A 25110-nucleotide genomic window follows, 5' to 3' on the forward strand; every position below is an offset into this window, starting at 1 on the left:
ACGTAGTGAGCTCTGGATGTATACTAGAATTTTTGGACCGATTAGTACATCATCCGGGTAACTGTCGCATATTGCAAAAAAAACATTTTTCGCGTACTGCATACTACTTACTACTTTTACGTCACGATCAGTATACGAGCAGTATGTAGTATGCCATTTCAGAAACGGCCAAAGTGTTTCGGCCGAATGCCGAAAATGCGCTTTTGGGCCATTTTCGGCCGAAAATTTTCGGTAGCCGAAATTTCGGTGCATCCCTAATATTTATTAATATATTAAACATATAATATTAAATATATTATATTAATATTGTTTTCTCAATCGTTTCAATTTCAGATCAACAACAATGTTTTTAACTATGTAACTACGTTTACAGTAGCCGGCTGGATCGCTTCAGGTCAGTGGAAGCCACCCGGAAGTATCTTGACATCTATTGTTTACAAACATTCTGAAATGCCGTATACAGCATATAGAGAAAAGGTGTAGGAGTGATGTGATTGGAGCATTCAGGTTTTGATTGGCAACTGGTGGGACTTCCTACTGCTTAGTTTAAAGTAGATCAGATGTACGATGTAGTCCTTTGTAACTGAATCACTTAATTGTTTGCTTTCAGAGGAGATAAGGGAATAGATTTCAAATGTGGTAAAACAACTGATTGCTTTTAACAGGCTATATTGTTATAGTCTCTAGTAATGCTATTTGGTGAACAGAAGCATAATAAAGTGGAAATCAGCCAGCAAGTTAAAAATTTGAATTTTTCGCCTCAGGTTGCTACCAAGGAAGACAATTAGCTGTTTAAATGAACTAGTAATTTCTATTCAAATGGTGGGGAGAGAGAGAGAGAGAGAGAGAGAGAGAGAGAGAGAGAGAGAGAGCGAGAGAGCGAGACAGAGAGAGAGAGAGAATACCATGTGATAAAGGCATGCGGCGGCTCCCTGCTCCATGGTTTTTCTAATGTGTGTGGTTGAACCCTCATTAAGTCCTGACTGTTGGGGCAGTGATGGAGTGATGGACGGAGAGGGATGAGAGGCGCTGCATGTTTCTACCGAACTCCTCGACACCCTGCAGTGCTATCTGTCTTTACTGTGTGCATAAATTATTCAAATAAATACAATCCTGTTAGTTATCATTCTTGACCTTGACCGCTGAGCCCTTCATAACTGCAGTAAGACACTTCCAGAATTACACTGCTCCATCTTACAAGCCTCATATTTCACAACACTGTTAATGAAAGACTGGTTCTTATCTTGCTTCAGGCGGTCCACAGCAGCATTGATTATCAGATTGAGTGACTGGGACATGGAATAGCAAGTCAATTTAGCGGAGGGCCGACCATTCTATCCTCTGAGAGTCGAGGCACCAAGACCCTCCACCAGAGGTGCGGGAGGACAGCACCATGGACAATGCCCTCTCGTGAAGGAAAGCCCCCTATCTCACCCCTGTTAAGGTGGTCCACAGGCCCTTTCTGGCAGGGACGAGCGCCTTTGTCTGGTCTGAGGTTTTTGGCCCAGGTTCTCCCCCTAATGTTTGCTTGTGGTCCCTGAACAAGCAATCCATATTCAAATAAACAGATCCTCCAGTGGAGAATTGTACAGAGGGCTAAAGCTGCAAACAGCTGCCAACTAAATCCAAATAGAAAGAAGGGATATATTTTCCGCACAGAGGGAGAGTCGACGGAGCAGACTTTTGTTCAGTGTAGCAGGTTGGAGGGGATATTTCACAGCTTGAGTGGTTGGTCTCACAGTTTAGCGGTGGTGTTTTCTTTTCATCTTTTTTTTATTTCTGGAAGAGCCAAGCGCGGCCATCTGGGAGACCAGGAAGTAAAGATGAGAGATCCATGGTCAGTGGATCCTCTTCCAATGATGACGACACTAACGTCTGCTTGGCTCTGTGTGGAGCTGGGATTATTTTAAAACCGACTGAAGACTTGGACACGATTTCCCAAGGTCAGTAACGGAGTATTCTGTAATTCTGGATGACTCAGTTTCATGTCCAGGGTGTCTCTGACAGCAGGGGTTCTTGGAAAGAGAGGCGCACAAGCTGTGACTAGTGGATATGAGACTGAAGAAAAGGGAAGAGAGGAGGCTAATTTTGACAATGACATATCAGCCGAGAACCTCAAGCAATCAATCACCCTGGTAGCAATCAGTCAGACAGGTTACATAGTCTATCTTCCTCTACCTCCACTACTCCCTCTCTCTCAATGCTAATAGAGAACAGTGTGTTCATTAGTTATGGTGATGTTCAGGTGTCACTGTTGGCTGTGATACCATCATTCCATCTACAAAACGTACAAAATCAGGGCCTTATAAACAAATAGCAGAGGGCAGCGAGAGATCTCAATCAAACAAAACATCAGCCGGAGAAACGGAACAGAAGACACGTGACGTAGGGAAAAGGAGAAAGGTCTGGTCGGTCAAGTCAATTAATGCAGTTGTTTAAAGCGGGCATAAAGAGGCATCCCGATAACTGGAGTAGTGAGAGCAGTCAGTCACAGTCTGCCGTGAGTGGATCTGTATTGAAAACACTGCTGGTGTGCCAACAGGGAGGTTGAAAAAAAAATAATGGTACTCGCAAGGAGAGGACTGTGGATCTAAAGATGAGTAAAGAATAAAGCATTGGTTTGTTTCGGAAAGAAAACAATAAAATGGAAAGTCATTTAATTGCCTCATTTGTGATATATTATGTACTTGTAATTTCTTTACAGGGCTTTCTTCAGCAAAAATGCCTAATGAAAACAACCTCCACATAAGTGTCCGCCTCAGCTTTTGAGAGCTTAAATCCACATTAAAAGTAAACTAAGACATGTTTCACTTTGCTGAATCTTGAGGTGGCAACCGGTCTTTGCTCACTCTCTTGATATACCAGCTGCACTCAACACACAAAAAATTACAGGAGAACCAATTACAGGAGAACCAATTAACCCTGACGGAAACAACTAAAATAACAAATAGAAGATCAGCCCACGATGGCGGTAGCTAAGCTTTGAGATGTAGAGAGATTAGTCATGACCTGTTGAACCCTATTTCGCTTTCTCAGTTTCTTTGTACAGCGTTTCCTTTACATCGCCTCACGTTTTTTTAAATGCAAGTATTAAAAATAATAGTTTGCCCTCCTATTGTTTGGTTCTGAAAGAATAAGATTAAATTCAACATTTAATTCAACGTTTCCAATGATCTCTGGTTATTGTCTTTGCTTGGGTCCACTCTCTCCTTAATGTGTTCACATCAAAGGGCAAAACATCATCATGAAATCCCAACAAGGATAGTGTGTAATAAGAATAGTAGTTAATATTAAAATAAATAAAATCTCTCTCTCCCAGCACCTCCCTCTCTCACCTCTTTCTAATTAAAACTGCCATCTCATCTGAAATGAAACGGTAAGTGTGGCAGAGCTATAAGATGTGTAGTAATAGCATCACTAGTATAGTTGTAATACTATTGTAGAAGTAAGGGACTATTACTACAAATACTGTTACAATTTAGTCAGATAGCACACACTTTTATCCAGTACAAAGAGTATTTTCAGATAGGTAGGAGCAGGTAGAGGTTGGGACTGGCTTAAGGATGCCTTCATGCTTCATGCTTCCATGCTGGGAGTTGAACAACCTAATCACTACTTAATATTACTGGTATCAGAATGTGTTGGTTCTGCTTGGGTAGTCACATTCTATTCAAGGTAGTATAACTTATCTCCTCCGCGTGCACACTCTGCAGTGTGTTGTGTGATACCACAGAGATTGGAGTCATTCAACCTAACACAGCAGTCATTAAAGAGAAAAGTGTACACAGCTAAGCGTTGGAACGCCCATTACTTAGTTAAGGCTTTCCAAAGAATCATTAAGGAGGAGTGCAGAGTGCTTCTGCTGAAGGTGACATATGGATAAAGTCCTGTGGTTCTGCTGGAGGTAAAGCATGGTTTAAATCCTGTGGTTCAGATGACATTAAACTGGTGCAATGAAGTCCAGTAGCTAAGGTTGTAACTGATCTCATCTGTCAGGACCTTTGTGATGAACAGGAAATTAGCCCCCCTCTCCACAGGTCAAAATAGCCAGCCAGACTTTAACCAATCTAAAAGTCTGTTTGATTCACTGAAACCTCAAGCTACAATAGGTATTTTAATTTATTTGGGCGATATACTTCAAAATGTGGTTCTGTACAGCAGTTATGGATGTTTGTGTTTCAAGACAGAGGGGCACTGTATAATTATTCGGTTGCGAGAGCTTACAGCACCTGCCAAGAAGCTTATGGATTACACCGAGCACTGCACTTCCCTATCTCCTGTGTTAAGTAGGCTAGCATTAAGCAGTGTAGCATTAGCCATTCAAACAGCAACCTTCAGGCCAGGCTCCTTGGGTGCTAAGCTAACACCATCCCAAGCTTGACTTTGCCAGGAGTGGTGGATCAAGACTTCTGAGTAATGTATGTAAAGGTAAAGCCAAGGGATTGCATCAACCTGATATCATCAGGTCACTATCAAGGCCTGGCCCAGAGGCTGTTCAGTGAAGGGCTTAATCTCCACAAGGCCAGACAGGTAGAACGTGACACCGACAGGTAGAAGGGGAGACTCATGGTGCTGAGTATATCTTTGATCTTCCTTATTTACCACAGAAGAAAAAGCGAGTCCCCTAACAAGTACTACAGCATTACTATTACTATTCTCAGAGTTGTTTAATGAGTCACTAAAATAAAGCAGTAGGAAGCAGGTCCTCCTAATGATCACCTGTGCAGTCCTGGATCGACTCACATCCTGCCTAATCTGTCAATCTCAGGTATCCTGTGTAACTAAGAAGTACGTCATTATGGAAGTGATAATATGTGTCAAATTGCCCAAAACTAGTATGAGCCCATGAATAATAAATGTCAGCTTGGTGTTGCATAGACATTCAGAAACGGTGAGCTATTCTACGGGAGACAAGAGACAAATGAGCTCATTTATTTAGCCACAGCTTATCTACTCAAAATTAAGAACCACAAACACAGACCCTCTGTATTTTTTCAGCCAAGTACCCCATAACCAGTGCAAAGCATTTTTGTTTTGGCCCCCCTCTGTGTTTTCAAAAGAATTGCTGCTACGCTTCAACCACGACTCCATCGTTGATCCAAGTGATTGACAGGTGATGCCAGGTGGCATATGACAGGTTGGGTCTAACCATCCTGGTATAGGGGAGACTCTGGGTTTTAAGGATAATGAAATTGAATAGCCTACTGAATAAAATGTTTTTTTTATGATTGATGATGATATTTTCCTGAAATATTTATTAAATAATTAGTTTTGCATGGATGCTACTTTTTAAAAATATATGTATATTTTAAAATCTCACGTACCCCCTGGAGTGCCTTCACGTACCCCCAGGGGTACACGTACCCCCATTTGAGAACCACTGGTCTAGAGACCGCACGTGATATCATCTCAGGGAGAGGCGAGCAGCACAGAGACCAGTGGCTGGCCGTGTCTCTCTCTCGTTCGATCTGCAGGTCAAAACACACACCTCACCTCCGCTTGGGAGAGAGCGCTCCCCGGAGCAGCGCATTGTCCCACGCTTCGGCACGTGTCCTTCCCTGAGACACGGCGCACGCCAGCGGTGCTGCCTGCCGCAGCCGTCGCCATGGAGACGGGACCACCGCTCGACTCGACTGTGTGCTATCGAGGCAGTCGTCGGGGCGTTGCTCGTCGATTTCTCGCTCCCGGGTCAGAAGGGAGGAGGCACTTTTGCGTTGCGTGCTGGCTCTTCTGGGACTCTGCCCCACTGTTTGTCTCTGGTGTTATGGCGAAATGACACTCCTGCACAACCTGATGCGTCTGTAGTCATACCTCCCTCGGACGTTGACGACAACTGTTTCTCAGGCAGACCTGGATGTTCCTTCTTCTCTATGAAAGGTGTGGAGATGCTGTCGAGCTATTTCCTGCTGTCTACTATACTGCTTAGCATGTTATATCATACTATCGTGGCCTCTGATCTAGGTGGATCTTTCAAGTTTTACTTCTGAACTTCTGCTCCCTATTTTACAATTCACTGTTCAATTAGAGTGAGTGAACCCAGTACCGTTCAGTCGGGAGTCGAACACACTTGAGCTCTTCTCAGTGCTTCTCTGAATGGTCATGTTTAAGTCTGGGTTTGATGACCACCATACAACACCTGCGGATGGATTACATAACCCACCCGACTCAAGCACACCATATGCATCATTTGAATGTCAGAGACACAGACTGCAGCTGTTCCCCAAGCGTCACACATTCAGAACACCTGCATGGAGAATACTAATACTAACATCTTGAAATATGACTCGAAGGTGTGTGTGTGTGTGTGTGTGTGTTTGTGCATGTGGAATTGTTGAAATAGATGGGAGCAGAAGGTTTCCCAACACTAGTAACATTCTTGTTTCTGAATGTTCTGTTGTACCTCTGTGCCATGATTTGACTGCATGACAGAAGGTGTGAAGAGGAGCATAAAGTAATACCTAAAGAAACCTGCATGGAACCTATAGCTAAGGAGCAAGACACGCAGAGCAACGCTGCAGACGCCTCCGCATGCCACTGTCCTCAGCAGTGAGGAGAGGATGAGCAGTGTGTAGGGTCCTTGTTCCTGGCTGACAGTAATGGATATGTATTGTGCTAATATTGTTGTTTCCATGTGCTGGTGGAGGCCTTTGTTTAGAGAACAACAGCTGCCCATTGTTCCTCCTACCTCCCCTCCTGTTAACCAGCAGTTATTAAAGACAGCTCTCCTCCCAGACCCTCTCGTCCTTACTCATCCACCACCTCCTCCACCCAGACCCTCTACACCTCCACCTCCTCCCCCACCCAGACCCTCTACTCCTCCACCCAGACCCTCTACACCTCCACCCCCACCCAGACCCTCTACACCTCCACCCAGACCCTCTACACCTCCTCCCCCACCCAGACCCTCTACTCCTCCACCGAGAGCACCGTGGCCCAGTGGCTCTGGATCAAAGCCAGGGGTGCTGCCGGCCATTCTGGGCATCAGGACGATAAATCACAGGCTACAGACAAAGAGATGGTCAGGGTGGTAAATGGACTGTTAAAGTAGTTTGATGCATTTGTGGCCGAAACCTGAGGGAAGTCTTGGGAATACCCAGATTTAAAGGGAAGTGTGTATCCAGCTATCACTGAATAAAAAAACAATATTCACACATTCTGCTATTGACTGTATAATCTTCTAAAATATTTTCTTCATTTAGACTAGAGTGACATACAGAGGATGCAGATACAAATCATGATATTGCAGGGGGGTATGCAATCTTGCTGGTAGGCTGAGGACAGTCAATATTTTGACTGGGTTGTCAAACACAATCGCAACTACACACTGTGTATCTGAAAAATGTGGAAGAACAGTGTTCCTCTCTAATGAAATAGACATGATGTTCTTGCCCATGTTACGACTGCGCAGATATTGAGATTTGACTCCATAGAGAGCCGAACGTCTGCTAATCCCAGTTCAGATGCTGTTATCACGTTAACAGCCACTTTGCTCAGGAGACAGTGGAATGGATCCGTTGATGTGATTTTGGTTAGTAATGAGACGCTGGTATCGTGAGGTTCCTCTCCTGGGTAAATAGTAAAGAAGTGTATAAGACGACTTGTGTCTCTGTGTGAGGTGTCATGTCATCACCTTCTCCAAATGCCAATTCCTCTGCCTTCTGAGGGAAGACTTGGTATAATGTGTTGATAAGACAAGGGCAATGGCTCCAGTCCCTGTTGGATGGAGCTGGCAGAGAACCAGGAATATCATAGACTGAGCAGGATAGTGCACCCCCCCCCCCCCGTCCAAAGTAATGTCTGTAGGTATTCTTGAGGAAAACGTCTCACCTCTACCTGCTCCTTAATTTCTGTCTGCATTCACTTCATAGCCACGGAAACCAATGCCAACAACAAGTTTACGTACTGACTATAAACACAATCACACGAGACGTTCGGAGCGAGCTGATGGAATGCCGCCGTGCCATGTGATCAGTTCTGCTTCATTACGATTGGCGGAGCGGCGAAAGGCCCCCAGGCGTCAGGGACATTGTTAGAGTTATCTCCGTTGCTCTGATTCTGGACCGCTTTATTACTCATTCACCCAGCGCTTGTCTCGCCACACGTGTGTTACAGCTTATGAATTCTAATCCTCCGCTTACTGTCTAATTAATGTGCAAACTCATGTCTGGGGCCGGGATGCAAAGCCACAGCTATAATTCAATCAGATGATCAGGGAGGCAGGGCTCGGGCCTTGATTACACCTCATACACCTCAGCCGGCGTGGGAGACCCGCATCGACCATACCAGTCTGCAGGTGAAATGGTAAAAGCGCTCACTATCATCTGGTTCCCCGTGATTAACCGTCCACGTGCTATGGTCGCTTTGGAATTTCAGCGGCCACAAGGTGGTTTATCTTTCTTCTGGTTACTGGTGTCCGTGGTTATTTGTCCTTGCAGTGAATCCTTGATTTTAGTTTAGTGTTACTTTCACAAAATGGTGGAGGATGAAACACATGGGGATAAGATGGACTTGGAAAATGTTTTCACACCTTATCCTGTGAAAAAACCCAACAGTCTGGCTGCAAATGCACATTAAACAGCCTGGCTATGCACCTTATGTCAAATATGTTAGAATCATCTGCTAAAAGACAACCGATCACAACCCTGCTTTCTTAAAGCAAAAACACACGTGTAACAGATTCCAGATCGTCAACATTCCCTTGATAGATGGGAACCGAGATGGGATGACTAGCGGAAAAGGAAAAGAAGAAGAAAAAGAGGAGATGGAGAATACGGGGGACAGAATGAGACTCCCCTTTGTGGAGGAAGTCCAGAAAGTGATGATGAGAGAGAGAAAGAAAGACGAGGCAAGGGAGCAACAGAGGGAGCGATGGAAGGGAGGGAGAGACAGAAAGGAAACAGAAAGACAGGGAGGGATATCAAAGTAGAGAGAGAAGAAGTGAGCCAGAGTGAGGTAGTGAATGAAAGAGAGAGCGAGCGAGCGAGAGAGAGAGAGAGGGGTATGGAGCCAGAGAGCAGGGAGTCTGACCTGATTCTCTGGAGATGTGGATGAAGGCCTCGACCCCGCTCTCTCCGTAGTTCCCCTCGGAGGCCAGCGTGGAGACGTAGTTCCACCCCATCGCCGTGACGATGTCCATCATGGCCTGGGCCTGGTAGGAGTCTGGAGGAACCACGCGCGAGAAGAAGTCGTAGCGCACATTGTCACTCAACTCCGGTGCTGTGGACGCGTAGCTCACCTGAGGGATCTGGAGAACACACAGTACCATTAGTACTACCAACACTACGCTTACTAATTCTACTAATACAAATACTACTATTACTAATACTACTATTGTCAATACTACTATTACTAATACTACTACCATTACATCATAGCTCATCTGAGGGATCTGGAGAACACACAGTACCATCAGTACTAATAACACTACTATTACTAACACTACTATTACAAATACTACTATTACTAATACTACTATTACTAATACTACTATTGTTAATAATACTATTGTTAATACTACTATTACTAATAGTAGTATCATTACATCATAGCTCACATGAGGGATCTTGAGACAAGACAGTACTACTAGTAGTAAGTAGTAATACTAGTATGACTTCTACTGAAACCACTAGCACTAGATCCTGTTCACAGGAATGAAATATCAAGAGTCTACACAATTCTTGAATATAGATACTTTTTTTTTTTAACCTCAAACACACAATGGCACAATGCAGTCATAACCATCCTAAGCTGTTTACACATAATGGGCCATAGTTAGACGGCCTAAAACGCAGACGTCAAGGCGCAAAGTCAAAGTACTTTGTGGGCGATTCTACGGCACTGTTGCTATTATGACGGAGAGATAAATGAGCTTTGCGCCCGGCGCAAATCTAAAAAGGGTTGGGCTGAAACCTGTAGGTGTTTTGGGCGTAACGTGCAATAAACCAATGAGAGTGCCATCTCTCATCCCCTTTAAGACCCAGCGCATTTGACTTGGCGAGTTGATATTTTGACAGCGCGTTTGCAGTCTCCGCTGAGACAGATGCATGACCACATGAATTTCAAACTTCAAATGGCTCAGTTTATGGCCAAATAATAGGCATAATTCACACATGGAATAGCGTTTTCTTCTCCAACTTCAGAAACACTGATTCGTCATGTAAATTGCGGCAAAGACAACTTAACACATTTCTGATATGCGGACGGGGTCCTCGATGGCCGCAACTGTGGGTCTATTTAATATGCGCCAATACATTAACAAACATCATTTGTTACCAGTATTATATACATTATCGTTATCAACGATAATGTAAAACGTGTTTAAAACGTGTTCATAATATGCATGTGTCCCCCCATTAATATACATCGCCATGGACTGTATTATGCGTTACGTGTTTTGCGTGTGTTTTGAGTGTGTTTAAACAGATGGGTTCTTTTAAACACTCACTCGCAGTAAAACTATGTTTTCTCACGATCAAATACTCACCAATCCTAAAAAGTAATGGGCTTGTACACAATGTCTGTGTCAAGAACATGTGTTTGATGTACGGTGTTTGCAGATGCATTAATTTAAAAGTACTAACTTACTGCTGTATCAGCTGTTTCTTTCGTTCAAATCATTTAACCAACCATTTACCCTAAAACAAGATTTTGTTTTGGAAGCCTGGAATATACTTTGCTATACTATGCCATAGCCTACTATACTTCATTCATGTTCATTCATGCAGCCCTATTGAAAAAAATGTTTCCACAATCCACACACTATTTCTATGCAGTTTCACACGTATGAATAATCTTTGACATAATATTTGAATCAGGTTAATAGTTTGCATGTTTGTGCTGTGTATAGCCTACATGTGTGTAAGCGTAGGCTATGTTGTAGTTCCGACCTGCCATGGCACGTCAAAATAGCAACAACAACTGCGCTATCCGCTATAGACCAGGTATTTTTCAGTCAGTGGCGCAATTGCATTGGCGCATTTTTTAGATCACTAAAATAGCACCAAGTATCATTTGCGCTGGAACACGGCCCTGTTTTTCGCCGACACGCCTCTCCAGGCGCAAGTGTAGTGGCGCCTGGTTGCTGCGGGGGGAAATCAGCGTTGCGCCGGGTGCAAACTAGCAACGACACATGCGTCGTTGTAGAAAGTCAATTGCGCCGGGCGCAAGATAGGGCCCAATGGCTATAATAAATCTCCCCGCTTGATAAGCACATGCACACGCACAGCATGCAGGTTTGTTACTACACAGGGCGGAGCGGTAGCGACCATGATAACATTGCTGTGGATAATGGGGCGAGCATTATCCACAGTAATATATATTAATAATAATAATTCAAAACGATAAATACATATGAGCGAAGCATGTGATTTAAAGATGCTTCAGTGAATCCAGTCTAAATTCAGTCTAGATGACAACCTATCTCTCGTCAATCTAGATTGAATGCAGCGCACACCACCTCTGGAGGTGGTTTTGACAACAGTTATCTACATCTCTCGCACATTGCGTCGTTCTTAACTTATTTGTAGAAATCCATTCTCTATGCAACACAGTCTCTGTACGTCCCATCTGCATTAGGGATGTGAATAACTAAAATTTTTCATGGTCGAATAATCAGTGGGTGGTATGAACGAATAATCGATTATTCGATGTGTGCCGACATTCACAAAGGCAGCTATGGATCATCGGCAAGAAATCACTTAATATCTTAAACGCAAAAAACAAACTTTAACAGTGATCAGTGTTTGTGTTGTATATATTAATATTTATGCTTGTGTATTGTGTATATTGTTTTTCTGTACATGATTAATAATAATAATAATAATAATAATAAACTAATAGTGCTACAGAACCAACATTAGTTCCGTCCGTTAATTCTTGTTTATTTGAATGGGAAAAAATGTTAACGGTCCAAATGTTGAAAATCGACTTTGATCCTCAGGAACGAATAATCGAATAATCGAATATTCTGTAACATATTTCAGCCATAATATTCTCCCATAGCCACAATACTGAGTAAACATAGCATAAGCTGTAAGACTTGCATCATAGATGAAGGGGGCGGGCTTTTAAAGCCACAGAACACGCCCACCTCTACCTGCCTATTTAACTCGGACTCAGAATCTCTTGGGCGGCGTATCGATTAGATGTAAAGCTTAGAGACGCTCCACGCGTGTTATATACGATCCCTCTCCTTTTGTTTCATAGACGATAGACAATAGATCAATAACCTTAACCAAATAAAGTGAGTTAAAAGCGATCCTGTCTCGGCAGCCTTTCCTGGACTAAAATATCATAACAATTCTGACCCATCCCTAATCTGCATGGCATTAAATAACTGTTTCACCAACCAGATGTTTATAAGACACCCCTTCCCAAAACCAGATGTCTTTAAATAACCCCTCCACCAACCAGATGTTAATCAATACCGCTTCAACAACCATCATTTCAACATTAACAATCCTCTCCTTGAGTCTTTAACATCTGTCTTGGTGTGATTGTTGTACGAAACAACAACACTCATAATAAAAACTTTACCATAGAGAGAAAAGGTTTTCAACTTGCAACCACATTATATGTTACATGCAGCTGGAGAATGAAAAGACACCCAAAATGAACATCAAATTCCCTAAACCTGCTTTGAATAAACATGCCCAGAAGATATAATTTTGTGATTTTCCTAAATGTCAACTTGGTAAAATCTCATGTCTCATTATAGCTCTGCTTATCAACGCCAGAGGCAGTGAGCCAGAGAAGGTTTCTCATTGGGTGATAGCCTTCTATAAACAGACAGGAACACATTTGCTGGCTGTTAACTGCAGCCTGTAAGGTTGGTGGATAATGTAGCCCATTTTTAAATTAAAGTTTGGTTTGGATGTTTTTGATGACATATTTATTTTAAGTGTGTGGGAAGGCTCTGCTTGATCAGAGCATCCATAGCCCTGCTCTTGGTTGATGAAGTGCTGAGGAGTGAGGATGTGGGGCCAAGTACTGAGAAATTGAGAGGTTGACAGTATGACGAGGAGTGAGGTTGTGAAGTGGTGAGGAGGTGGGGGTTGTGGAAAGACAAGGGGAATGAGAGATTGAGGGGGTGGGATGGAGAGGGGGGGGAGTGGTTTGGTGAAGGTGATGAGAGGGTGAGGAGGCGAGATGGACAGGTGGGTGTGAAGTGGTGAGGTGAAGGGGATGAGAGGGTGAGGAGGTGAGATGGACAGGCGGGTAAAGTGGCGAAGGTGAAGGTGATGACAGGGAGTTGGAGAAGGGTGACGTGAAGGTGGGTGAGGGTGGTTGGGGTGATGGGGTGATAAGGTGAAGGCGATGAGAGGGTGAGGTGGTAAGGCGGACTTCAGGGGCTGAGTTCCAACACAGGGCAGTGGGAGGGGCCAGCTGGGCAGAGCTCCAGCAGCAGACGGTCAGCCAGGCTGCACCGTACTGGAGAATGGCCCTTTAGAGCATAATTGAAAGCCTGATTGATTTCCCTTCAGCAGAGAGGCCAGGGTGTGTACGGGCACCAACCTCTACACATCATCCCCACTTCCTACACCCCCCCCACTACTCCTCACCCCTGTCCAACTGTCTAGTTGACATACTGGCATGGGGTAACGGGGGGAGGGTGGGGGGGGACGGAGACAAGACAGCGAAAGACCCGTCAGCAATACAAATGTCACTCAAAGACTGGCAGCTCGGACCAAATCACAGACAGGCCGGCGCTGATGAAAGGCCCTGTATATAGACAGTCATCAGCCACCGGATCCTCCGCAAACAAGCCAGGGATCAACTCATTCCCGCCTTTGTCTGCAATCCATGCGTCACTCTCTCACACACTTCAGAGGTGTGGTCGTCTTAGCCCCATTAACTTTCCTAATTTGACTACTCTTTACTTTATACTATACTTTGTATATCGTGACATCACAAATTACAAGGACCGCCACCATTTTGGAAGAATAGGAGTCTAAACATGTGATTGGTAGTACTGGTGCTTTGGTCCTTGTTTATGAATTAACTCCTGCAATAAACTTTCATTATGGGGGGACATTGTTGTGTTTCAAACTGCCATAGCGTTTCTCATGTGAGTTGCGCAAAAAAACGTTTTAATTAGCCAAAGTAATGGTGTATTTTCATTTTAGGATTTGACATTACTAAAACTTTTTTGAGGCATCGCCAAGTAAAAATCCCTGATCCATTCCCATGTATAAGCCCTAAAGTGTTATATTGCACTCATCAGCATCCATGGAACCAGTGGTACGTCCTGTGTGTTTTCTTTGGGGAGTTTGATTGTTTTGATGGATTTAGGTTGAGGGGTTGTTATATACTGTGGGCTTTTGAATCCCTTTGAGTGGGGGAGTATTTAATAGTCTAAAAGGTCCAACTCTACTCAATGGAAACTCAGCGATTTATGACTTCCAGACCCAAAGTTAAGGAACCACTGGCCACTGAACACATCAGTCAGAAGTTCTGAGCTTTCTGTGTTTCACTTCATCTGTGAAGACCAAGGTCAGCACAGGGTAAATCACTTCACATGGCAACCATTATATTACGTACAACTAACAGATTTGCTGTTATACTGTCTCTGAGATTAAATGTGTTAATATGTGTAATTTTTCACAACAGTATTGACTTTGCAACCAGCTTTATTATAGAATGCCGATAAAAGCCAACAGAACTTTTTTTTTTATGGAAAGCTCAAATCAAACAAACATGGAGCTATGACTAACCTTTAAAGAAAAGCTTTTATACCCTGACCTTTAAATGTTTGGGTCTCCCCTGCAACAACATGCTTATCTATTTCTTTCCTACATTCTTGATGCTTCTTTTAATCTTTGTTTATACATTTTACCTCATTTCACCTCATGATTTGTACTGAAAGGTGCGATGTCAGTGACGTTACCATCTGTATTTACTTAAGCGGAACAGGGAGCTGGAACAGGTTATTCTCTTTCATCCCATAACTTTTGTATGAACCCTCAGTATGCCGCCGCCAACAGCTACGTAATGCTACTCTACACATCCTGTGATCCATATCTGAACTTCATCTCACCCGCCTTTTCCCTTGATGTTTAGGAAGCGATAGACACTTCCATAGGAGTGGGAGTCAACTAATGTTATGCTGCCTTCTTTAGTTCAAGTCTTTTCTTTAATGGTGTGTTTGACAAAGCATGCCTAAAGTTTTAAACTCCTGGCATGCATGCCCGCTGACTTTGGAGTGGGCACCCGCTTCACACCACAGCTGCAAACCCAGATCCAGGTTCCCCCCAGAAGGTCCTCTGTGTGACGAGGCAAATGTCATCAGACGACATCCTCTGCAAATAGATGGCACTCTCCTCTGCTCCCACACAATATCACAAACAGGAGTGGAGAGTAAGCCCCGCTAACATGTGATCTCATGATCACCCTGATATGCAGATCTTGGTTTCTAGAGGAGGGGAGATGGAGATAGAGAGAGAGAGAGGCCGAGATGTAAATAGTGATATAGAGAGTGGGAGAGCGAGAGACAGATATAGAGAGTAAGTGAGATGGAGATAGAGAGTGAGGCAGATGGAGATAGCAGGTGAAGGAGAGGGAGCTAGAGTGACTATTATACCATTAAATTGATTCTTATGTACGCTACTGTAAGTACCAGGACTGCCTCCATCCTACCAGAGCATGTAGACCTCCTCCTGACATAGCGTACACCAGAGACGCATCTGTCCACAGCTCTTTTCAGCTGCTTCTAATGAATTGATGACAGAATAGTTGATGACGGACTCATAATCTATATAGACTATACAGACAAAAACCCCAGAATCTCTAGACACTCCACTATAGACCCTAAGCCCCAAAATTCTGAGCCCTAGACCCAAAACCCTAAACCCTCACTGTGCATGGGCCTACCAGGTCCCTCTGACACCTGATCCAACTACGATTTTCTACCATGGAGTTTTCAACAAACACACACAGCGTACTGCAGCAAATATATATTGCATCTACAAATAACAAATAAACAAATCCCATGCTATTAAATATCCTGTCATGTGCAAGATAAATTGACCTTTTTCAGTGTTTCCAACTCTTTTGTGTTTATTTAACCAACCAACCAAGACAACATTCTCATTAAATTCTAACCCCCTCCATTTCCTTAACTGCCCCACATTGGCCCCTACACTTTCCCGGCTGGGACTAATAAAGTACTTGCTTTTCTTCCTGGGAAGGCATACCTTTCCATCAAATAAAAACACCCGATCTGGCCTGATCTATGCCGCCAGTTAGCAGTAGATGCTCTCACCCCATGGATCCAATCCTGAAGGATCCAATCACAAACCTCACACATCATCCCGCCCTCATATCGCGTCGGGAACATGCAAATCATGGCAGATTGACAGGGTGTGTCGGTGGTTTCTTTGGCGGGGGGATCTGACAGACAGGTTCCCACCACAGCGATGACACAAGCATCTGTCTCTGTCCGGGAGCTTTCGACAGAGTTGTGGAACAGGGGCCGTCATGGTGTGAGTGCCCTCCGCTGTGGCAGGGCACGCTGGGCCCCTGGGGTCACACACACACACACACACACACACACACACACAGTGTAATTTATTGGGAATTCCCTGCTGGAGGCCATCCAGTGGAACTCAAGTGACAAGTATCCTCCCTGACACTGAGAGGCTAATGTAACCCCACCCAGCTGGTCTGCCAAGCTGCTCCAATCAAGTACACCTCCAGCAGTGTGATGCCACTGCCATTGATATTATGACCACTGCTCAAATATAAATCAGATATTCAATATTCATGCTGTTTTCATAAAACATGTCATGGGGAATAGAGGGAATTTCTAATACGCTTTAGATGATGATTGTGGTTATTCAGTGCAGATTTTCAACGAATGCCTTACACTCAGCCTCTCTTATGCTTATCATTGTTATTGGAATGGGAGAACGAAAGGAGCCATTCCCATTTTACCTAAGAAATGTTCTCTTTTGTGTCCTTTTACGTTATGTTCTTTTCTCTATCGCAAATGATTTTATTCAAAGCATCCAGATTTTGTGGTCTAGTGTTTGTATGTCCTGGTAATCAAACTACCAAACTTTTAATTTGAACAAGGCCTAATTCAAACACACTTGACGCACACACACACACAGGGTGCCCGCTCAAACACATTCACACACACACACACACACACACACACACACACACACACACACACACACACACACACACACACACACACACACACACACACACACACACACACACACACACACACACACACACACACAAACACAGTGACCTCTGAGAATGTCACCAGTGGGAAATGATGATCGAATCCAATCATGAGCAGCAGACTTTAACACAGAGGCTCCATCTCAAATTCTCTCACCCCCTATCTCCACCTCCCTCACCCTCTATCTCCATCTCCCTCACTCACTATCTCTCTCCCTCCCTCTCTCTAGAGCTCTCTCTCTCTAGCTCGCTCTCTCCCTCTCTCTTTCTCATTTCCCCACACATTTTCTACTTCTTTTTCTTTGAGTTATAGAGATGAAACATGAGCCTATAGATGGATGGATGGACAGATGGCTTGATGGATGGGTAGAGGCATAGAGAGATAGAGGGATTTCCTCCAGTGCCTTTTCCTCCAACCCACATCTTAATGTGCTGCTTTTATTCACAACACAGCCATACTGGCAGTGATCTTGAAATGTCACAGAGACTTGAGCAGGGAAATTAGGTGCAGTTTTCCTGGAATATCGATCCCTGCTCTTATTCACACTTAACCCCACACAGTAAGAGACTGTATGTGTGAAAGGGGCTTTATTTAAAATGCAGAAAAAAACTGAAATAGTGGATTCAAGAAGCACTCCTCTATTACAGGTCTTACTGTAGGTATTTCTGTGTATTTCATCATATGTACATGGGCTATGTTCTGTGTATGGTTTGATACACAACTATTACATATTTATACGCTGTTTGAACATGTAGAGGCTAGCCGCGAGGGAGAAGACACTGTGTGACACTCATAGTTAAAAGTATTCAGTTCCACTTTCTTGGTATGTGTTTGATCATCTATTCTTTCACTTTCAATCCAACATGTAAAAATACAAACTGTTACCAGTTACCAAATCTTAAATTGGCGTGAGTCAATTGGCGTGCGTTCAAGTGCGGTCAACAGAGAGTATTCCCTCTCAAGCTCACTCTCTCTCTCTCTCTCTGTCAATGCCAAAAAAGCCCAGCACCTGAGAGCAATACAAGACCACAGAACAGAGAATACAGGAGACAAGTGTGTGGCTCCCACAGTACATATGTTTTCTATAGAGACACGATAAAAATACAAAAATGTCTTTGACTAATTGCAAAAGATTTTACCAAACTGGCAGTGCTTTTTTTTTTTTACAGTCGCTACACTGTTAGCTCTCTTGACCTGGGAGGAGGAACCCAGGACTGGCACGTGAGCGCGGCTATTATGCAGAATAGAAAAGAGTAGAGTATGGGGTTTACAGTTTCCTAAAGATAGCTCGTTTGAGGTGTAAGTGGTGTCTGAGCAGACACACACAAACACACATTACTGACACATAGGACTCACATTTGCAGAGAAGATTTAGATCGTTGGAGGTGTAAGTGGTGTAAGTGGTGTCTACACACACACACACACATGCTCACACACACACACACACACACACACACACACAGACACCTACACAAACACACACACACACACACACACACACACACACACACACACACACACACACGTATGACAAACACATACATCTCCCCTGCTGGTGGGGGTGTGACGTGGGATGTTGCAGAACTGAAAATAGATCACAACGTATTCCAGAACGCCGGCAAGCGTTCACACGTTCCCAGGGAGAGTGCCGTCTGAGCGTGCTCAGCGGGGAGCCCGCTGCTCTTAACTGTGTCATGGCCAGTCTGGATCTCACCCGCCCCCCCCTCCCATCCCCCACCGCTCCCTGAGGCACGGCCACCAGAAGTCCAGGTGTCTTGCAAACACTACCAGGGTCTCTCGCTCTCTCTCTCCTCCACTCAAACTCCATTTGTATGTCACTCACCATCTTTCTACCTCCCTCACTTCATCTCCCTTTCTCTCACCCACACTCCCTCACAGGTATCTTCCTAACTCCCTCTTTCACCATCCATCCATTTTTCATTTCCTCCATTCCATCTACTCCCTTGCTCCCTCCCTCCTCACTGTCTGCGTCTTTCCTCTCCCTCCCTCCCTCCCTCCTACAGGGACTTTGATCGCTTGCTTGCAAAGTCAAATCATAGCTTCTGCTATAATTGGTGAGGAGCCCAGAGAGACCAACAACACACTGACTAATATCTGACCATCAACTGAAGGCAGGGGGAGATAAATAGGGAGATGCAGGGAGAAATAGAGGCACTGAAAAGATAGGATGAGGGGAAGAAATATGAGAATGCAAGAAATGGAATGGAGGGAGAGAAAGAGGACAACAGAGAGACAGAATTAGATAAACGAATATGATAGAACAAGACAGTGAGATAGGGCCTGAGAGAAAAGAAGTGTGGAGGGTGAAGATTGAATGAGAGAGTTAAATATGGAGAGCATGACACTGGTGCTGCTCAGGGACATGGAAGGCCACAAAGAGACACTTTTTTCTGCAGACTCTGTATTTTTTAAGGATTGTATATTTTGGGGCGTTACACTTTAGACTGCAGCCACCTGAACTGCCTCTGACCTAATTCCTCTCGATTCAATCCTCTTCCTCTCTCTAGAATCCACTTTTTTGCTCTAGAAACTTCCTTCCTTTACAATCGACATGCACTTGCTAGAATCCACTCATTTGGTCGGTCTCTCTGGTCGGTCTCACTTGTCGGTCTCTCTGGTCGGTCTCACTGGTCGGTCTCTCTGGTCGGTCTCACTGGTCGGTCTCTCTGGTCGGCCTTTCAGGTTGCTTTCTCTTGTTGGCCTCACTAGTTGGTCTCTCTAGCTTGCCTCTTTAGTTGGCCTCGCTAGCTGGCCTGGCCTAGTTGCCTTTCAAGTACAAAAAATTGGCCATGGGAGTGAAATTCAACAAGTTACTCTAAATTACCTAAAGTTTAACTTTGTCTCACCCTTTTTCGACATGCCGCAAGTCATTGCCCCACTGTGAGCTTTCCTGTGATCTGTTTGGCTGAAGGGAAGCGTGCCATATGGAGTCATTGGGTCCAGTCCTTTGGGAAGGACCGTTTTAGACACACACTATGTGTCTAAAACTGGGAGGTAGATATGGTATGCTACACCATAGTGATTCGATAGAAGAATCAGGCAGCAAGGTGGTTGACTCATTGTGGCATAATAGTATCCCAGCACCAATTGATCACAACACTAGCATAGTACCACAGTTCTAAAGTAGTACTACAGTACTGACAAAGTACCACAATACTAGGACAGTACCACAGTACTTACCTAGTGCAACAGAACTGACACAGTACAGTGACAGCAGCAACTCTATAATTGTATTTTGAGATGTGTGAGTGTGAGATGGACCAAGTGTGAGATGAAGCGAGTATGAAAGGGAGAGAGGGAGAGAGCAAGTGTGCTTGAGAACAAGAGAGATCTAAAACACTTGAATGTTTCTTGCTTTCATACTTTTTCACAGGTGAAAATAACCGTGAATTATTATTATTACTTATTTTATCGTTACTTTTTTGTTTTTATCTAAATATAAGCCTATCATATGAGATAATAACGGTTATTGCAGGATACCTAGTAGTAGGGTTCAGACTACCAGCCCAGAAACCAAGAAGGGTCTTGCTCCTTGAAAATCAAAATCAAAGTAAGCATTGGATGAAAGGGTTTGATGAATGACTAAATACTTAATATGCAAAGGACTGTGGTTATTGGTGGATGTTTTACAGGGAGTTTCATCAGGGCCATCGGTGTGAACGGTGCCACTGGAAGCATTGATAGTGTGTATTTTTAACCTGCAGGTGTGAACCATCCCCCACAACACAACGTCACGCGGCCGTTGGCCTGGTTTGTGTGTGTGCCCAGTTATGTGTAAAATACTGTCTGTATGTGCGCGACGTCAACATCATGCTGGAATCCAACTGGAGACGCAGGGTTTATTCTTGACGGCTGACATGTTAGCGCCCTTGGAATAAACAAGGCGAAGGAAGCCAACATCAACGTCAAAACCGTGTTCGATTTATTTTGATTATTTTATCCGGGAATGTAGCCGCCAAGAGTTATTCAGGAGATAAATGTTGAGCTGGACATGCTGCCAAGTGTCCTCCTGTCTGTGTTGCTTGTTTTGTTTATTCTAACCAATGTATTTTACGGCTCATCCTAGCTTCCTGTCTTTCAGCTATGAGGTAATCTAATCGCTCTCTGTCTGTCTCTTCTCCCTTCTCCTGCTCCCCTATCGACTCTATTCTCTCTTCTCTCCTCCTCCCCTATCTACTCTATGTTCTCTCTCTCCTCTGCTCCCCTATCGACTCTATTCTCTCTCCTCCTCCCCTATCGACTCTATACTCTCTCCTCCTCTATCTACTCTTTTCTCTCTCCTCTATTCTTCTCCCCTACTCTCTTTTCTCTCCTCTCTCCTTCTCCCCTATCTACTCTCTTTTCTCTCCTCTCTCCTGCTCCTTTCTGCACTCCTTCTCTCATCTCTCATCTGTCCATCTCATCAATGCACACATGCAAGCATGCACACCCACACACACACACACACCTCTCTTTTTTTCTCTCCAACCCCCTATTGTTGTTGGGCAGGCAAGTGTCACAACAATCTCTAATGACACACACACACACACACACACACACACACACACAGGAATCCACAACTAGCCTTTTTTATCATACCATCTCTCCAGGATGGGAGAGATGTTATTTAATATTGACATACAAGACACATGCTTGTTCCTGTCTCTGCTCATCTTGGACAGACCCCTAGCTGCACCTCTTGACAGCCGTCAGAGTTTGGATAGATAAACAGTCGGGAGGGGGTAAGTTGGGAGGGTCAGATCAGAGGATAGGATATAATTGCAATGTGGGAGAGGTGGGAGAGGGAGGTGAGGAGAGGAAAGGGGCAGAGGGAGGAGAGGTGGTAGAGGGAGGAAAGGGAGGAGAGGTGGGAGAGAGTAGGGTGGTAAGAGAGGGAGGAGAGGGATGAGAGGAAGGAGGTGAGAGAGGGAGGATAGGGTTGAGAGGGAGGAGAGAGTAGGGTGGTAAGAGAGGGAGGGGAGGGATGAGAGGAAGGAGTGGTAAGAGGTAATAGAGGGTTGAGAGGGAGGAGAGGGGTGGGAAAGTGTAGTGGAAAGAGAGGGAGGAGACGAAGGAGCGGTGGGAGAGGGAGGTGTGGGTTGAGAGGGAAGAGAGAGGGAAGATGGAGAGAAGAAAGGGGCGAGAGGGAGGAGAGAAAGCGAGGAGAAGATGGTGAGGGGGGAGAAGGGTATGTTCTGACGATTCTGAAGTGTAATTAGCCCAATTCAACCCATGGAAACATCCCCACACTAAGCTCCACCAAGACCACTCTGGACTGAGAAGGACAGCCCAATGCTGTGTGTCTGTGTGTGTGTGTGTGTGTGTGTGTGTGTGTGTGTGTGTGTGTGTGTGTGTGTGTGTGTGTGTGTGTGCGCGCCGGTATACGGGGGAGAGAGAGAGATTGTATGAGGCTGTGTGTTTGGTTGTGTGAGGGTGAGTGTGGGGTAAATGTTTATTTACTTTATGGAGGAAGTTCCCATCACACCTTCAACACTGTTCTTGTTTTTCATCTTAATAATGCTGCATCTGAAATGCAATTTGCATATAAAAGGGATTACCAGTATGCGCCAAAGCGAACAGATTTAAATCTCTTTGCTGCATGGTGCTTTGTGCTCATCTTGAATTTAAAAAGATGAAGATGTGCTCATCTTGAATGAAAGAAGATGAAGGTTCAGCCTGACAGTCCCATCTGTAATTTCTTCTACTGCAACTACTACTACTTTCTACTCTCCACCCTGCTATGCTAGAGGTACACGGTACCTGTCATGCTACCATGCACTATGCTACCAGGTGCTATGCTAGTTGGTTAATATGCTACCAGGTGCTATGCTAGTGGTTGCTAGGTGTTATGCTACTGGTCCCTATAATACCATTTTATCGGACCAGCAGTCCACAAGCCTTCCAGTCTGCTATATTATTGATTTACATAATTACTGTGACTGGAGGCGAACTCCGTTAGCGATACGCCATGGCTAATCCCAAACCAAACAGCCTCAATAACGGCCAAGGAGAAGAGAATGGTTAATGGGACAAAAAGAAAGTGTGTTCTGTTGACAGTTTAACTAGTTTGGCCTGCCAGCTAGAACACTCTGCGACAATCAATGGAAAATACACTGCTTCCTTTGGGCTGTTAGAGACCGAGCCAAATTCAATTCCATTTAATGCATGCCGCAGGCTCCTACCCTTATACTGCTCAAAGTAACGGCACTTACTCTCTATTGGCTATTGTTCTACCATTTTGTTTGCAAAATTGCTTGTTGATAGTATTAAGATAACTTAGGAATTTGTTGATGAGTATTATTTTTGATAATATAGTAGTGGTATCAGTCTTAGTAGAAGTAGGTAGTAGTATTAGAAGTAGTAGTAGTAGTAGTAGCACTAGAAGTATTACTAATAGTAGTATAATTGGGGAGGAAGAAGAGGAGTAGGTAAGTACTCTAGGTTACAAAACTATGTAATACAATTACAATTCAAACTTTTTAATTATATACCTAGCAGAATGATCAGGGAGACTTGAGCAGCTAGCCTGCAGCCTTGACCATGTTGGTCTGCTTCAACCTTTGGAGTCATTATGAATCCGCTTATCAAAGAGCCAGGGCAGGGTGATTGTTAAGAACCTACTGGGAGTTGAGAAGATACCACCCTCAGGCACTTTCTACAAAACACTACATTTGTCCTAAGAGTTCATCGCTTGAAACCACTACATCTCTTTGAACCCCAACATCCACATTCTACCTGTAGGCATTACTGAGCAAGTTGACTAACCCGACCTGCTCCTTAATGACTTGCTCCTCCATGAAATATCTGAATCCCTTTGGTTAACTCTGTCTGCAAAATGACTAACAGTAAATAATCGATGCCAGAGGAACCAACATTGAATCCAAACAATACAGCCTCCACAGTAGCGATGTCATGTGTTTTATTTCAATTTCACACTAAACTCCACCAATTAGTTGGGTTTATTTTCCCAGAAGGACAGCATAACAATGGTGTTTTCGATGCCACTTCATGGTCTACCCTGCAAGTATCTACATGCATGTCCAGCTGTAAGCGCCACTGGAAGTAAAGGCCAGGTGATAGTGTTTGGCATCTTGAGAAGGAGAAAAGAAACAGTCTTTGTGATTTCTGCTGGCTGTCGGAAGAGCACCTAGTGTTGCTCAATATCTCACCAAGATAGCGGGTCCCTGAAGTGGCTCCAAGAGCTTAGCTCAATAGCTAATTACTGGCCATTCTCTTATTTAAATATATCATGTATAAATAGAGAGACCAGGGGCGTTTAATTGGTGGTTCTGTGTCAGAACAAACCGTGCAGAGAGCTGCGAGACACACGGAGGAACCCGGGGCGAGTGTTCAGATGTTTGCCACAGGGAGGAATCAAAGATTCTCTCACCTTCCGAGCGGAGCACAGGCAATTATTTACACGGCAGCCAAGACGTGTGCCACTAAACACTCAGAGACAGGCTCTGGAGAGAGGAGAAGGCTGTTTCACTCTGTCTCCTCAGACGCGGCTAGATGACGAAACTTCCAAGCGCTCATCTGTCTCATTAAATGAACCATCCAACACTGCTTGGATAAAAGAGGTTTTGACCCGAATGGACTGCCGAGTCGCAGAACAAGACCCCTCCGCTGTCGAGCAAAACAAGCAGAACCCTGCCCCAGTGGGAGGGTCTCGGGGAAGGCGTCCAGTCCCACTGTCCAACTCCCTTTGCTGAGGGGTAAGGATCTGGATCCAGTGAAACCCATTGCAAATATCCCCCGTTAACTGCAGAGAGGGAACTCCCCAAACCAAAAGTGGTTATTCTGTTTACTTTCCAAAGAAAATGTCCTTCCTTCGCCATTCAGTAATGCATTTCATAAAGCATTACAATCCCACAGAACGCTCCAGCATTCAGCCACACTTTCGAGATAAAATGATTTGC

At 44.3% G+C, this 25110-nt stretch overlaps 1 protein-coding gene across 1 annotated transcript in view; it reads right to left on the reverse strand.

The window, feature by feature from the left end:
* The window catches only part of grm8b (glutamate receptor, metabotropic 8b), a gene marked incomplete at its 3' end in the record, with an annotated part of 96755 nt that overhangs the window by 49870 nt on the left and 21775 nt on the right, over positions 1-25110 (reverse strand). The window contains exon 2 of the mRNA XM_084476711.1: positions 9028-9244. Coding sequence (XP_084332837.1) covers positions 9028-9244 — 217 coding nt within the window. The remainder of the gene's footprint in view (positions 1-9027; positions 9245-25110) is intronic.

This window comes from Micromesistius poutassou, assembly GCF_964030765.1.
Source record: "Micromesistius poutassou genome assembly, chromosome: 13".
In the NCBI taxonomy this organism is placed as follows: Eukaryota; Metazoa; Chordata; class Actinopteri; order Gadiformes; family Gadidae; genus Micromesistius; species Micromesistius poutassou.